This window comes from Ostrea edulis, chromosome 9 (assembly GCF_947568905.1).
Source record: "Ostrea edulis chromosome 9, xbOstEdul1.1, whole genome shotgun sequence".
Classification (NCBI taxonomy): domain Eukaryota; kingdom Metazoa; phylum Mollusca; class Bivalvia; order Ostreida; family Ostreidae; genus Ostrea; species Ostrea edulis.
Genome location: NC_079172.1, coordinates 19,919,908 through 19,937,140, shown reverse-complemented (window position 1 = coordinate 19,937,140; position 17,233 = coordinate 19,919,908). Strand labels below are relative to the sequence as shown.

General features: G+C 34.8%; 1 protein-coding gene and 2 long non-coding RNA genes across 3 annotated transcripts in view; all 3 read right to left on the bottom strand.

Annotated features, from left to right (window-relative positions):
* The window catches only part of LOC125659353 (tripeptidyl-peptidase 2-like), a 49,069-nt gene extending 38,475 nt beyond the window's left edge, over window positions 1–10,594 (bottom strand). The window contains exon 1 of the mRNA XM_048891009.2: window positions 10,417–10,594. Within this exon, the coding sequence (XP_048746966.2) occupies window positions 10,417–10,575 (159 nt within the window). The 5' untranslated portion in view covers window positions 10,576–10,594. The remainder of the gene's footprint in view (window positions 1–10,416) is intronic.
* LOC125659367 (uncharacterized) lies at window positions 2,225–6,291 on the bottom strand. The gene is made up of 2 exons (XR_007364044.2): window positions 3,088–6,291; window positions 2,225–2,790 (listed from the first exon to the last, which is right to left on the bottom strand). It is a non-coding gene; the product is annotated as an uncharacterized LOC125659367 (long non-coding RNA).
* Window positions 10,595–15,266: 4,672 nt separating the features above from the next.
* On the bottom strand, window positions 15,267–15,846 carry LOC130050085 (uncharacterized). The gene is made up of 2 exons (XR_008798471.1): window positions 15,629–15,846; window positions 15,267–15,419 (listed from the first exon to the last, which is right to left on the bottom strand). It is a non-coding gene; the product is annotated as an uncharacterized LOC130050085 (long non-coding RNA).
* Between the last annotated feature and the right edge of the window lie 1,387 nt (window positions 15,847–17,233).

Sequence of the window (17,233 nt, the reverse complement as noted above, 5' to 3'; positions counted from 1 at the left end):
ATATGAAAAATAATACCATATGGTTTCTTCACGGATCACTGGATGTGGCGGAGCTTATCTATGGCCATATAGTTATTTACCTGAAATTTACCTGGCCCTGCTCAGGGTATTGTGTATACTTTTAATATACATGGGAAGTGTCTCAGGACAGTCTGTAGAGTTTCTGTGGTCATAGTGTTTGTATAATGAGCTGACACAGCCTACACCTCCCCTCTTGGGTAGTTACAGACAACAGCCTCTGCAAATGTCACATAACCAGAGATCTATTCTTAAATGTTTGATTGACAGATGACTTACTATTGATCACCCTACAGGTAAAATTTGGGGGTGTTAACTTAAAATTGGGTCTTTAAGTGGACAACACAATGTATACCAGCAGACAGGTCTAAAACATTAAAATATCTTCAGGGGGTGATATTTTAAAAAAAATTTCCACCAACTGAATTGAAAACAGCAACAGAAGTATGCAAAGTGTGATAATCCTTGGTGGAAGGGTTCACTTTAAATTTTGGTCATAAGCTGTAACGGTCACACCCACATATTACAGTAGTGATGCTATATCCCCTTCGTAACTAGTTGCGAGAGAGGATAATAAAACATAGGATCTACATTTTGCAAAAATGTATAAAAAAAAAAAAAAAAAAAAATAAATAAATAAAAAAAAAAATCCACATTATGGAAAGAAGCAGGTACAGTTTCTACAGTCATCTGGCCCAGAAAATTGATGATTTCGATAGGAGTACCAAAGTCTGCCATTCCAATAAAAATATATAAGCAAACCCAAACTACATTTAATTTGATCCAAAATTACTTCGTACTGTAATGACAAGAGCGTGAAGTTGACATAAATTGCCAAAATCAATGAAAAAATTCATAAATTCAGGGGGTTTTCCTTTCAGAAAACATGCAGCCCATGCGTCGAGCAATTTCATATTCACAAATACATATTTTATTGTCTATCAATAAGCAATATATATTAATTTTATTTTGTTTGACAGATTGGCACACCTTTTCCTAGGCCATAATCTGGATGAAATTTAAGTTATTCAACTCTTTTTGAAAAAAAGGCGGGAAAAGTCTTATTCATGACGTAATAATGCTATCAAATAAAGCAATAACTTTGATTTAAGTTGAGATTTATACTTGGCATATATTTAACGGCATATATTTAACTTACTTAAAACACAGATCAATCTTAATTCAAGACACATTTAAAACAGAGAAATTTTTGGGCCTTTTTATATACACAATCATACCTTGTTCTTCGTAATATAAAAACTACATCATTGAAAAGTTTAATAATTAAATCTATGTTAACATACAAAACAGTAATATATAGAATCTGTTAAGGAAGGATTATTTCTAAGTCAAATAAATGAATAATTATGATACACTTGTATACAGGAGCACTCACTGTATTCATTGTTTAAAGTATAATGGCAAAGTTATAAAACCTTGAGGAAAATGACTGAAATTTCACAGAATTCGGCATGGCGCCCATTGAAAGTCTCCGAGAGGACACGTGATCAACTTCCGGTATTATAATCAACACTAATTTCTATTCACTTAGTAAGCAATACCATTATCCCTGCTGTGTGCTAGATAAAATTTGATGAGGTATCAGACTATCAGTATTTCCCTATGATGAGGAAGATTACTCTTAAATATACCACAATTCCATAAGGTGTCCATAATATCACAATTTTTCATAATGGACAGGACTGTTCATACAACATTGCAGGCACACTTTGAGTTCCACCTCAGGATGATTTGACATACAAGATTCTTCTAGCCACTACCACTTAGCCCCAAAATTAGTGATGGGACATCGGTTCACTTTCATAATCGATCATCGGTTAGAATCGGTTGCTGCTTCCGATGCGATTTTCCGATTATAATCGGATGTTACATTTTTACTATATAAAGCATAATCTTGCAGGTTTTTTTAAAAAAAAATCTTCAATTATATATCAATTAGCTAATATCAATAACTCAATATGATGTTTTCTATGTTGTCTTGATGCTTTTGCACTTTCTATATAAGCACCTTATAGTTCATAATCACCTTAGCTTTGTGCTGGTTGGATAGTTGGATATATAACTAGCTCATAATTATGATGGATGCCATTGGAAGGTGAGATGCATATCCATATTGAATCTTACACGGAGATCAGAGACGGAAATTTAACTATATATTATTTAAAATTAAAACATAAAAAAGTACTAGTGCAGATTTGTTTTTTATTCAATACAAAGCATTACATTTCTTAAACAAATAGTTAACAGCTCTTTCTAGGAGAGAAATAGCAAGATAAACTAAACACCAGTATGATGTAAAACTCAGCATTTTAATCTAAATCTCTACTGTCTCTGGCTTAAGCATAATACCATTCAATCTCTCACCAAAATTTACTCATGTTTTTGCTCAAAAAAATAAACAAATCTACATTATCTGCACTGCAGCCTACGTACTTCTCTTTTTTGACATCAACCCACCAGCAAGAGAAAATACTCTCTCTGATGGCACACTACTAGCTTGAACACATAAAATCTTTTTTGCAAGAACTGCTATTCTGGGGGGAAACATTTCCTTTTTCTGCCACCACGCTAGAGCTGTGAGCCCTTTGTCATCTTCTTTCAGTGCCATCCCCAGGTAACGTCTGGTCTCTTCATAAGCCATATCATCTTGTGAAACTGCTTTCTCCTACGCACATTATATCACTAAGCCAGTCTTCTGTGTCTGCTGTTTATGTTCACTATCCAGATGTGCACGGAAATTTGTAGTATTTCCTTTAAAAAGAACTTACCAATTTACTAAGATAAAGGGAGTTATATTAAGAAAAAGATAAAATATACTAGGTATTTAATACTAGAATATAGCAAAGTACGTTCAAGAAAATTCAGAATTTAATATCAAGTTGCATATGATGCGATTGTAATTAATGATAGTTATGGCACACTGAATAAATCAGCAATGTATGATAGAAAAAATATTATACATTTGAAACAAGAATATCGTGCACATGATTCTGGTGTGTTGCACTAAAAAAGCGCGCCACATATCAAAGTATGAAAAAATAAACTTACCAGTGTTGGTGTATTCCTTGTAGCATATACGGCACACAGCTTTATTTAGATTTAGGTTCGTTTTACTTGGAGGTAAATTGATGTCTACCTTCCGAAATCCGAAATACTTCCATACTTCTGACTTCTTTTTCACGCCCGGGTGATCATATATTCCATTGTTTGACGCCATTTTTTCCCCCGGCACAGGTAAAACGATAACGGAAACGGTCTAATTCCGGAATGCGCTCTATGAGATGTGTGGATCCGATGATCGATTATGAAAAAAAACAATCGATCATCGGAATTGGTAGCTTTTTTTCGTCGTTAATCGATGTTTTCTGATTATCAGTACAACACTACCCAAAATTGTGAAAAATTTACTTGACTAGGGTCATTTGGACCAACAAACCAACAGGATATCATATGGCCATCCAAACAGAGGTAAATTGTTCCATAAGAGACTCAGGGGTCAAGCTTGTCACTTTTCTTAATTTTTTTTTTTTTTGTTGGTATTCTTTAATTTCAATTTCAAATAAAAATCACACTATTTTGTTAGCAAATTTTTCTTGCTTAATACCTTGGAAATATATGAACTGAGCATTGTGCATAGAAACGTTTTACAGAATGAATATACAAGTATTGAAAAAGTAAACGTGGATCGAATAAATAACTATGGCCAAGGTCATCTCAGTCAGTGATGTCGAAGATGGCCTACTTCAAGCACACTTTGGGCGTCTCAGTGACGTCTGATTTAAATAGCAAGCATGTTGATTTCGTCCGTGTCTACATGAAAAAACACATGACAGTGTTAGTGTCACCGTTTCACGCGGTGTCCTTCTGTTCTCTATAGTCAAATACTTCGAGTTCGCAGGGTTTTCTTTTCAACTAGAATTTTTTAGATGAAATTTCCAAAAGCTTTGAACATATAGTTGATTGGCGCAAACAGTCTTCAAAATTTCAATCCACATGATGTTGTAAATAGGTGGTAGATCTCTGGACAGAAAGTACGCCGCACAAGTGTACCCTATGACCCTCACCATGTATGTTGTCTGATAATTCATTAAATTTTAAATGGAAGAATTTGCAATCTTATTTTTATTATTGCACTTTAAAGGAGATTTTAAAAGATTTTCCCTATATTTTGATAAAGAGACATGCTTGTTTTCTTAAATTCATGTAAAACAGCAATCGATTGAAAAATGCTAGTAAAAACTCAATTTTGCTAGTTGGAAATTAATCCACTAGCTAAAATTTGCTAGTAGAGAAAAAAGTTAATTTCGATCCCTGTATACGTATGTGTTGACATTGCGGTGAGGGTCCAAGCATGGACAAATTTATAACTAAAGTCAAGCGAAAAGGCTCGGAAAACACACGATGACCAGTAATTATTTGACATTGTTAACAATGAATGTCCTGGACCTTCAGTATCAAAGTATGCGAAGTACGAGAAAACTCAGAGGAAACGGTTTTACATCAAATCATGAGAGGACACGTTGCCATGGGTGAAAAGTGAAACAAAGAACACAAATATTGTATAGATTTTATCTTTAATTTAAATTTCTACCACAATGAGCAATATTGATGGGGCAAGTAGATTGAAAGGTTGGGCAAGTAAATTATGCCTAACCACTTGCCCAAGGGCAAGTGCTTTAAAAAAATCATTTGTCAGCCCCTGAACTCTTTATTTAGCTCTATTTCTTAAATAGAAACAATATGCTATTTTATTATTATTTATCAAACAATAGGATCCATGCCTCACACACTTTATTATAGATCCATGTGTTGACAAAGTAGCCGGTATACAAGTGCGAGATGCTATGTAAATGTTGGATGTTTTTGTGCCAGTACTTGTATAAATAAAACTTTTGTAAAATTTGTTATCAGTATGCCTCAACTTATTTCCCTGCAGGAAGCCCCCACTTCATCACATAACAGAAATAGAATGTTCCTTTCTGACCAGTGTCAGAGAAGAATTTAATGATGCTGTGATAATGTGACTTGAAGTTTAAATTCTGTCTTAATCATTGCTAATGTTGAAGCAAATTTTACAGAGATTAAGTTTGAAAATGATAGAATAAAAATGACTGCTAAAGTGGTAATAATGGTAGTAGTCTTTTGCCCAGTTCCGGATCAATGCCAGTTCCGAATCCAGTGTGTGAAACTAACTTTAAAGTCCTATAGACTTTCAGTCCATAGTAATTTCATTTCCTATAGACCACAACAAATTTCTATAGACCAAAATTTAACATGTAATATTCATTGTTATTAAAAAGTAAATAATAGACACAAATTTGATTTGGTAATTCGTTCATAGTTTAATTATATTCTTTTTTCAATTTCATGCACAAGCTTTTTAATTAAAAGTTTGTTTTCTTTTTCATTTTGTTCCAGCTCAGTTTCACTGTTTGATTCTTCATCTAAGTCACTTCTACTACGTTTCGTTTTCTCATGATTTTCTGCGACTTTAGCCTTGCTGGAACTTGTTGTACTGACTGCTTTCCATTTGATTCCAGTACGTGCACCTTCCACATATTTTAACCGTTCAAAAAAGGACATTCTGAATTTGCACGAAAAATGGTGTACATTGAAGTAAATATCAAATAAAGGGTGAAAAGAAACATCAGCTAATTCATATAAACTGGTTTCGCATCTCATATATGTTAAATAAGCAGCGGGTAACCAGTTATTTACTCATAATTCCTATAGACAAGTTGGTCTATAGCTATTTCGATTGTTGTAGACCGACCCGATTTTCTATAGACATTGTCTATTGGTCCATGGTTAATTTCGCACACTGCGAATCACTTTGTAATTATCATTAAAAATACTTAATGAAATAATTTTTACTTAGAAAGGTAAATTATGCTGAAAATGGTTACTGATCCAACCCAGGTTTATTACTTGTCACACTTCTTTAATACATTAGGACTTCGAAATCTTGGTCACTTACACCTTCGGAAAAAATCGTGCTGGAGGGAAAAGTTGTCTGTAGCTAAAGAATAACCAAGTTTTCTGCACAAAAACTAAATGCATTTAATTGATATATCTTTCAGCAAATGCATCAATAAATATTTCTTCAGTGAAAGCATTATTGTAGTTGAGATGCGTTACCAAAGAGACACCATCTGTTTGTCCAATTCCGGATCAGTCGTGTGAACTACTGTCATACGCGACTTGTTGAACTTAGTTTTAAACTTTGAGCAATATCTCAGTTTATATTAAATGCACTGTTGGATTTATAGAAGTATTGTCAGATATAATATGCACACATTTTTTTTATAAACACAATAAACTATTTCTTCCTGATTACCAAAATGGATACCCCCCCCCCCCCCCACCCCCCATAAATACATTTTAAAATGAGAAAATCGGGACAGTAAATATACTACCTATTGCATCTAGATTTACATCTTGAAATTGATAGGCCTACTGTAGTCAATTCAATTTTAAGCATATTAATATGCATGTATTACTGAATTATTTTTTCTTCCCAACCACACCAACTCCACAAGAAAATGCTGAAGGATTATTATTCCGGGTAAATATAACGTTAGATTATAACCACACTCAGAGAAAGATAATAATTTAAAATGTTGATTAAGAGAATTTTGAATGACGCAGTTTTGGCTATGCCAATGCCTAAATGTGAAGCTTTGAATATTGTTCAATATATATAACGTCAATGATATAAAGATTAATTTAAACTAGTGTTTGATTTGATTTGATTTCTACAAAAACTAGGTATATATTAAGTGAAATAAACATACACACATAATGATTTAAGTTTCGGATTGATTGAAAGTCGGATCAGGTCAGTGAAAGTTCAAATCGGCCTGCAGTCATTTCAAACATCCCCGTGATTCAGAACTGGCAGTGTGATTCGGAACTGACCCATGAACACGGTTATGGAAAATGCATAGGCCGGTGATATTTACCACGATTTTCAAATAATTTTTATTATTTTTCATTTTAGTAACTTCTGATCTTCTCACAAGATGATTAAGATCTACAGTATCTTCGTGTATTGTACCGCTAGCAATCGTTAATGAAAATGTGATCCGGAACTAGGCAAACGACTGTAGACTGTTTCACTTTTTGCCATGGTATTTATACAATAATTAGATGTCTCATTATGTATATATGAGGGCTAAAGGTGTGAACTCCTCTCATATAGAGCTAAGCCTATAGGTGTGAACTCCTCTCATATATTTATATATATATTAGTTTATTCACCAATCAAGTGCCCTCGGGGGGGGGGGGGGGGGGGGGGGGGGGGGGGGGGGGGGGGGAGGGAATGTGTACATGTTAACAGGCAATTAATTATAACAATGAAAATAAATAACAATCCTTTAGAAGTACTACTGGTAATACTGACAGAGTTCACACTTCTGGACTGCACATATCTATAATTATATATGAAACAGGGCTCGAAATTAGCGAGAAATACTCGCAAAATGTGAGTACATTTGAAAAATAGTGAGTAAAAATAGTGGACACTCGAAAATTTTAGTGAGTGGTGAGTTACAAACTATGATCATATCATATCCGTTTTATACGGTAATGCGCCATTCGCTTTTCTTAAACTTGCACTCTGAATCATACAAACGCTTACATGAACGATCGATTTCAACAACCGTTTCTATCCGGATTTTTCTTTTATGATTTTTAAGGAACTCGGAGTCAAACAAATGCTTTAGAGGTCGGACATCGCATTATGATGAAAAATGCATGTGCCACGAGTCCTGTTCACCTATAGGGGTGATTAAATTGAATTCTAAGTATGAGGTTTTTGTTATTCATTTATCTAAGAAGAAAAAAAAAGTCGGAGTCTATGTTTTACCAAGTCTTCCGGTAGTTATTTTTATCAGAATCATGAGAATGTCCTATCTAAATTAATTTATTGTCATATTGAGGTCGGGTTGTAGTGATGACACGAGTGCACTGCTCACCGCGTAGACGATTATCAAAAAAGTCCATGGGGCTCATGATCGTGCTGCTTATAAAACCATGAGTCCCAGATGCACTTTGAAAAATCACTAGTGACAACTCTGATGTGGCATGAAAATGGACCTGCGGTAAACAGGTTGTGGATTAGAGGTGCGGTAATCAAGAGACCTAAACATGACTTACGTAACTTAGTGTCTTTTCCAAACAATGCCTGTTGACCCACAAGGCTCAGTAATGAATAATGATGGGGAAAATACATGTAATTGAATTTTTAAAAAAACATGAAAAAAGAGCACTGCTTCATTATTTTTATTTTAGCTTGTAGGTTTTCATTTTAGCCTGTGGATTTTTTACCCACAGGCTAAAATTAGGCTGTGGTAGAAAAAGTTAATTTCGACCCCTGATGAAATACTGATTACAGACAAGATTTAAATTAACAACATGATAAATAAAATAACCCAACTGCTTCACACATCAGTTTCTGGGATAGCAGATAATGATAGTGTTGTGTGAATACATATAAAATTGCAATTGTAATCAAATCAGTATAATTATATTTCAGTAAGAACAGTATGCAAGTATAAAACACATGTACATGTAGGATCAATTGTAGAAGTGTTAAAGAAGGCGTGAATTGTTTACTTGATTACAGGGGGCACCAAGGGACAGTGCCTGTTAACAGTCTGGTAGTAAATATATTGTACCAGACTGTTGGTCTTGTACTCCCAGTAACCAAGACAGCTTACAAGTGTAAAGCAAAGGAAATGTGTACAAAGCAAAGACATGTACTTGTAGTATCACATTCCACTGTTCAAAATCATCTTACTGAATACAGCATGTAAGTATATTACATATGTACATGCAGGATCCAGTTCTGAACGTTTTATGTCTAAAGCAGGAAGGTTAGAATACTTATATAAAAGAGAATAATAATATTATATGAGAGAATAAAAACACAATATGTTGACCTGATTACAGGGAGCACCAAGGGACAGTGCCTGTTAACAGTCTGGTAATAAATTTATTGTACCAGACTGTTGATCTTGTACTCCCAGTAACCAAGACAGCTTACAAGTGTAAAGTGAAGGAAATGTGTAGAATGCAACGACATGTACTTGCAGTATCACATTACACTGTTCAAAATCATCTTACTGAATACAGCATGCAAGTATATTACATGTGTACACGCAGGATCCAGTTATTCTGAATGTTTTATGTCTAAAGCAGGAAGGTTAGAATACTTATATATAAGAGAATAATAGCATTATATGAGAGAATAAAAACACAATATGTTGACCTGATTACAGGGAGCACCAAGGGACAGTGCCTGTTAACAGTCTGGTAATAAATTTATTGTACCAGACTGTTGATCTTGTACTCCCAGTAGCCAAGACAGCCTACAGGTGTAGAATATGATGAAGAAAGAAAATGTGCATAATGCAATGAAATGTAACATTTGTAGTATTTGTAGTGTTTAAAATCATCTTACTAGTTTGGATGAGGATATTTTTATCTTCATTGGTCATTAACCAGATAAGCTTTTGATCACTGTCCAACTTTACAAAATTCTTACATGATTTGTCTATTATTTGGAATAAAATAACCCTTTCTTCTGAAAAATGACTACATGAGAATAAAAAATGTTTTTCGTCATAAGAGCTATAGGTGTGAACACCTCTCATATAGGGCCAAAGAAAAATTACCCAGGTAAGAATTCATTTAATTTTGACATGATTTGTATTCAAAACTAAAAATGACATCAAATGTACTGAATTAATTTCATTTTACAAAAAACAGGAAAATGCCATCTGGAAATTTTAAAGTCAACTTTTAAGGTAGTACTCTACATCGTCATAATGGCTGACTTCCTTTAAAAACATGGATGACAAAATCGATATCAGCAATATTTGACTTTTCCTTTTCTATTTAAATACCTAGCCGAGTAGCTCAGTAGGTTAGAATACCGACTGCTGAACTGTAGGTCGCAGGTTCGAGTCCAGCAGGGGTTTTAAATTTTTTTCAGATTACCTTCTACTAAAACTGTATTTTTTGACAAAATAAAGTAAATTTGAAAATTTTCAAATTCAAAATATTTTTGTACATATCCTACACTTTTCATCTACATCAAATTTCTCTGGTGTAGCATACATCCTTAAGTAAACTGTCTTTAGAAGTTCCGCAATTGATTGAATTGAAATGTAATTTAATTCTTCAAAGTTTGTTGAAATCAATGTAATTGTAATTGCACTATAACTGTAAGTATCTGATCAATGAAATTGATATTGAAATCTATAGATCTATTCCTGACAGCACATGAGTCGGCAATTGCCGACTCCTGTGATGACAGCAACATTTTTAACTGCATTAAAAAAAAATGTGCAAGTCATAGTAACAAACGCGTACCTGTAATCCCGGTGCTCCGGGATCTACACCTGTGTCTAAAATAGCAATGAGAACCCCTCTACCATCATAATCTGGATACTTCGTGAGAAATGAATAAGCACCAGTCTCTTTCTTAGGTAACAACCCTTCTGATGGAAAATCATGATCTTCGGACGCCATTCTCGCAGACGAATGATCTTGGTCTAACAAGCGTTTGTGAATAGAATACTAAATTTAGAAACGAATACACCAGAATATCCCGTATAATGGGGTTCTTTGTGTATCAGGCTAATTCTTGTGTGCATATTTTGTAACCACAGGCCTCTGAATTTCTATCAGTACATCGTAAGATGTGTAGTAAGGGTGATATGTATATCCACTCTATATAAAAAATATTTATAAATAGAGGGGATAGATAAATACACAATGGCGGAATTAGGGGGGTGGGGGGATCGGACCCCCCCCCCCCCCCCCCCCCCACCGCTCTTTTCTTTCTTTTTTTTTACCACACCCGATCCTATAAAGGATGTGGTGACTATTATTGAAAGGAAGAAGGAACAAGAATTTCAGTCTATGATGCATTAAAATGCACCATTATATAAATCAATCTTTTTTAAAAAAAAAATCCCAGAGAGAGAGAGAGAGAGAGAGAGAGAGAGAGAGAGAGAGAGAGAGAGAGAGAGAGAGAGTTAATGAAATTAAAAAACACACACAAATAAATAAATTTTGTAGGCATTTCAATGCAAACACTAATTCATTATTTTCAAACCCTGAGGGATATCGTTTATTTGGTTTAAACTAATCAGTATTATATATATGATTGATTTCAGTCTGTTGAGCAACCGGGGCGCCCCCCCCCCCTTAATTTTTCAAAATTAAGGTAAATCGTGGTCTCTTGTTTAGAAAAATGCACGATAAAAGAAAATTGACATCAGTTGTACCAGTTTTAACATACGTGTAGAAGCATGGGACCAATAATACTTTTTTACATGTATATATGCAGATCTGAGGTTTTTGTAAAATGCATAGATTGGACTATAATAATATTAATTAACCTACACTAAGAGTTAGTACTTGTTGACATAGGGAACTTTTGTTTATTGTATCATGTTTTTTCTGGGGTTTTTTTAATTTCCAGATTGAATTGTAATACATCGAAAAGCATGAGGTCCATGGGACACATCGCTCACCTGAGTCATCTTCGCCCTGCCGTTGTTCAAGGTCACAAGGTCAAACACCAAAATGAAAAGATTTTTCCTATATATTCGCATGTAAAACTTCGATACCCTATTACATGTGGTCCCACCCTACCACCAGACCAGGGGCCATGAATTTACAAACTTGAATCTGCACTATGTCCAAGATCGAAGCATTCATGTGAATTTGTACTTTTTTGACCCAGTGGTAGATTTTTAAACATGTTCTCTATACATGTATATTTGCTTGTAAAACTTTGATCCCTTATTGTAACCTCATCCTACCCCCGGAGCAATGATTTTAACAAACTTGAATCTGCATTTTGTCAGAAAACTTTCATGTAAATGTAAACCTTTCTGGCCGAGTGGTTCTTGAGAAGAAAATAGTTTAATGACCCTATCCAATTTTTGCATTTTCGTTATTATCTCCCCCTTTGAAGGGGGCCTGGCCCTTCATTTGAACAAACTTGGACTAGAAGCCCTTCACCCAAGGGTGATTTGTGCCAAGTTTCTTTGAAATTGACGCAGCGGTTCTGGAGAAGAAGTTGAAAATTTTGAAAGTTTGCGGACGGACAGAAAGGTGAACAAAAATGATCCGGAAAGGTAAAAACTTTGTGCACAATAAAATGTCACATCAGAACGTTACACTACATACATGTATATGGACATTACACCCCTTGGATTTGAAAATTATTAATTATCTTACATTTGAGTGCATAACAACCGAGTCCCTGTGTCACCGCAGGTGTGGCACGATACAGATCCCTCCCTGCTCAAAGATCGTTACAAGCGCTGAGCATAGGCCTAGTAAATTTTGTAGCCCTTGAACGACAATGGTGACGTCTCCATGAGTGAAAAATACTCGAGTGGGACGTTGAATTATATGTACAACTGACTAACCTAAATACACCTATCTTGGCTAGAGTGAGACACATGTAGCTGCGAGGAGCTAGGACGGTCTTGTCCTAAGGGCTGGGATATCTCTATCTCGGCCCGTTGTCAAGGGGCTGTCTTGCAATTTCCAAACTTCCACCAGAGGTCGTTTGCACACCCCTTGTGCGGAGAGACAGAGGGCTGTGAGTAGTATGCGGCTATTCCTCTTAAATCTTTTAATATTCAACAAAAAGTCCTGGGAAATGATGTAACACACGGACAAAAGTCTAGTATAATAATTTTTACCTCGACAAAATATAACATACGCAGAAAAAATAAATAAAAACTTTTTTAAAAACAGTGCCAAATGAAAAGGAGGCAACCCAAGTATTATTTGTTAATCTAGATCAATAGCTGTAAACATGAAATGGAGAGAACAGAACAATCCTCACGTGACCAGCAATGGAATACAGCTACAACACCCAGGCTTTAGCATGATTCAAAATGCCAACATTAGTGGAAACATGACCATTAATGTAAATTCACTGAGGGAATAAAATACATGTTGTCAAAATCTTGTTGCCATTTGTACCGTTTCTGGGTCGTTTTTTTTTTTTTTTCCTCTCTCAATTTTTAATAAACTTTGTTAAATTTCTCTCAAATTTTTGTGTTTTGTCTATATACTGTTATCTGCAACGCGTTGCGTATACGTTTTAGGGTAATACAATTCCGAGTATATATTACGATACCAAAATATACATCGGATCCGTATTCTCTCTATAAGAGATTAAACTGACAAGAAAAATTTTCTATGAATATCAAAGAAATTGCATAGAATATAGAGAGATTCATGAACAATATCGTATGCTTCATGCGTCTTATTCCGTTATACAATTTCTCTTTGAATTCATTTGTTTCTCTTTCATATATACATGTCTACATATATATCAACATTTTAACAAAACATGTGCCCTAATTATCATATATATTATTTACGAAATCAAAATATCACCATCATGCTATTATAGCATCTACTATCAAGACTTCCCCTTTAAGTACATTTTATATTGATTCTTAAACAGGGAAGTAAGAATCGTCGTCCTATATATATATATATATATATATATATACTCCTGTTATTTGCAACGCTCTACGAGAAAATCGAGGATTTTACTGTGGCGAACGCGCGAGTTATAGAGAAGGGCTTTCTTCCATCCAATAAACTTATTTAGCTTGATTCCCCCCAAAAGAAACCAAGACCCGTTTTCTCTGATATGGTACCCCCCCCCCCCGCCCCCCACGAAAACCCTCTTCCCATGGAAGCTTCCCATTTATGTACATTTTATATTGATTTCTAACAGAGGAAATAAGAATCGTCAACCTATATATACTCCTGTTATTTGCAACGCTCTACGAGAAAATTGGTCATTTTACTGTGGAGCGTTGCCTGCAAAGCGCGAGTTATAGAGATGGGCCTTATTCCGTCTAATAAACTTATTTAGCTTGATCCCCCCAAAAGAAACCAAGCCCCATTTTCTCTGATATGGTACCCCCTAAGAAAACCCTTTTCCCGGGGAAACTTCCCCTTTATGTACATTTTAGATTGATTCCTAACCGAGAAAATAAGAATCGTCAACCAAAATATATACTCCTGTTATTTGCAACGCTCTACGAGAAAATCGGTGATTTTACTGTGGAGCGTTGCCTGCAACGTCTTGATGTTAGATGCTATAATAGCATGACGGTGACATTTTAATTTCGTAAATAATATTGATAATAATTAGGGCACATGTTTTGTTAAAATGTTGATATAGACATGTACATATGAAAGAGAAACAAATGAATTCAAAGAAAAATGGTATAACGGAATAAGCCGCATGAAGCATACGATATGGTTCATAAATCTCTCTATATTTTATGCAATTTCCGGCATTATCATGTTATTTGATTCGCGATCAAGTGTAAGAGTTATTTTTCCTTTAGTAAGAGTTATTTGCTCTTTATATTTGGTTTATTCCGTTAAATTACTATAGGAACATGCAAATTTCAAACATTTGTATATGGCACAGGTGAAAGAAGTATAAATTAAAACAACCTTGTGGGCGGAGGTCAGGGATGGTGGAGTATCCGTCTGTATCGTAATGCAGATAACAGTATATGATATGAATAACATCTCACTCTGACCTGGGATTGACCAGTGATCTGCGAGCTCGAGCCGAGTTGAACTCAAAACCAATCCGACATCAATAAGAGTGTTGTGTATCCGAGCTATACAATGGGTGATATCACCTAGATCTACTTAAATTTTTAATAAAATTAACTTAAACGAATAGGTGACATCATATATTGATTTATTTATAGTCGTTTTCAATCTGCGATGTCACCAATACGTCAGTTTCGAGATACGTCTGAGTTATTTCCCTTTGGAGAACTCTCGTACATAGTAAGGCGCGAAAAAATTTGTTTACACGCGGGAGTGCGACGAATATTCATCACTGCGTAAGTGAATGTACTCGGTAAGTTTCTCATACGCTGTTGATCACCCGCATTCAAACATTTCTTTCGATAGTATTTTGTATTTCCAACATTTACATATTTAAAGAGAAACCACTTTTAAAACATTTCATCGTCTTCCTCGATGACTTGTAGGTCCACTCTGTCCTAATCGTAACTACTCGGCTATTTCCGTAACTGCAAATAACCGGTTACGGAAAAGGACGAGCGCGTGATCCGATTGACTCTGTCCCACTTAGATCACAAACTACCAGGAAATGGAGGAAAATTCGCCTTCAGAAGCCCATGTTTTAATTTTCAGATTTTATTACCATGGCAACCAATTTTCAAAAATAATGTATATGGTTCTTGAAAGTACACATGTGAAAGATTTTAAAGGTCCATCATGACATCTGATGCTAGCCTGGAAATGGGTCGAGATACACTCAGGCACCTGCCATCCTGGAAGTAAAAAAGCAACAAAAATGAGGAAAATATACCCATTTTCAACCCATCCTAATTCAAAAACAAAAATTTTCCCAGTATAATGACAGATATCAACTTTCAGCAAAATTCCTAACCTTTCCAACAAGGCCAAATTTGCAATAGGGTCCTTGATTCCTTTTCGAGATATTTTACATCAAAGATGCAGCATGCTCTTTTCAACTTACCGTTTAAAGTGAAAGTAGAATTGCCCGCCTAGAAGTCAAACTCTCATACATCTCACAGTCACAGTTTCGAATCCCATAAAAAGGCACTGGATCAATGTAGAATGGTCACCTCCCTATATTAATACAGATATCAATAACAATGAAACTATTTAAATTCTATAAAATACTCTTTTAACATATTTACATTTTAACCCTGGTCACTTTAGCTTCGTATTGGCAATTCGCCAGGTATATTGAGACTTTAGGCATTCAAAGTTCCACTAAATGCACCTCCTATACAGAAGAGTTCGTATCTCAAAACTGGCGTACTCGTATTAGTAAAGTGACGTCACTTTTAAAAATGCAACCACTTTTAAAAATATAGAGTGACGTAATTTCAATAAAATACTATTTCCTGTTGAATTCAGTATATAATACAAAATATCATGTGTTGGCTATCCAATCGAGACGAGTGAGGAACTGAGTGCAGAAATTTGACTGAGTTTATATTAGTACGTTGGTATATTTATTTAGAAGGGGAAAAAAACCACTCACATGAAAAAGATTCCGTCCATGTTTTGGTGTTTATTCAGATATTATCACGGTGTTTTTTATTACTTTGTTATTGATATTACTTATTATCGTGGAATCTAGTGAGGGTTTGAACAGGTGAAGGGTTGTTGAAACAATCCCATATATTGATTTATGAGATACATTTACATAGTTACATGTACCTCTTTGAACTAGATCCGCTTTTATAAGTTAATCGCGATCTGACGCGATATGAACATTTTCAGATTCTAAAAGTGCAATTTTCAAGATTAATATTCTGTAATTGCATGAGTACAAATGGAATTATTTCACGATTGACTGGGTTATGTTTCATCGCTCTGAATACCACAGTGTCACTACTAACACTTGTACTTTTGAAAAAATATTTTTATCATAAAAGAATTTCTTGCACTAAATTCACGGAATGAATTCACCCCAAGTGCATGCACTCTTGCACATTTTGTCACTTGTGGGGGATACAATGCTCATGATGCAGTTGATGATGTCAAAATGCTAGCTAAGATTTTGTGTGCAAGTGGCATGACAAAAGCAAATTATGTAAAACATTCTTATGCATCAAATTGTCATTTTTTACAAGAAGAGTTCAATCTTGCCAAGGCCAAAAATATTGGCACCCTACATTGTCTTGTTGCCAGTGGTGTTCTCAAATTAGCTACTGCAGAAAATATAGCAGGTTCTGGCCTAAATCTACAACATTTGAAACTTGTTTGGCAGAGAGATGGTGAAGATGGTCTGAGAAATATTTTTACTGCAAAAAATTGTATCGAGAAACCACGTGTTACCAAAGATAAAAAGTTGTTGGGAAATATTATTCCAAAGCTTTGTTCATTTTTTGAACAGTAAATTTGTCATGTTTTATAAGCATGTTTTGTGTTTGACACATGTAAAGTTGATACATTAGCTATTTGGTCTTAGATGTGAAAAGTAAACTTTATATGATAATGAGCATTTCCTGATGATTCAAGGTCAGGTCGATGTTAGTGACATTTATCATTGTTTTATTAAGAGTCCCTATGCTTTCATTGTTTGAATGATACATTTTTCATATGTCTG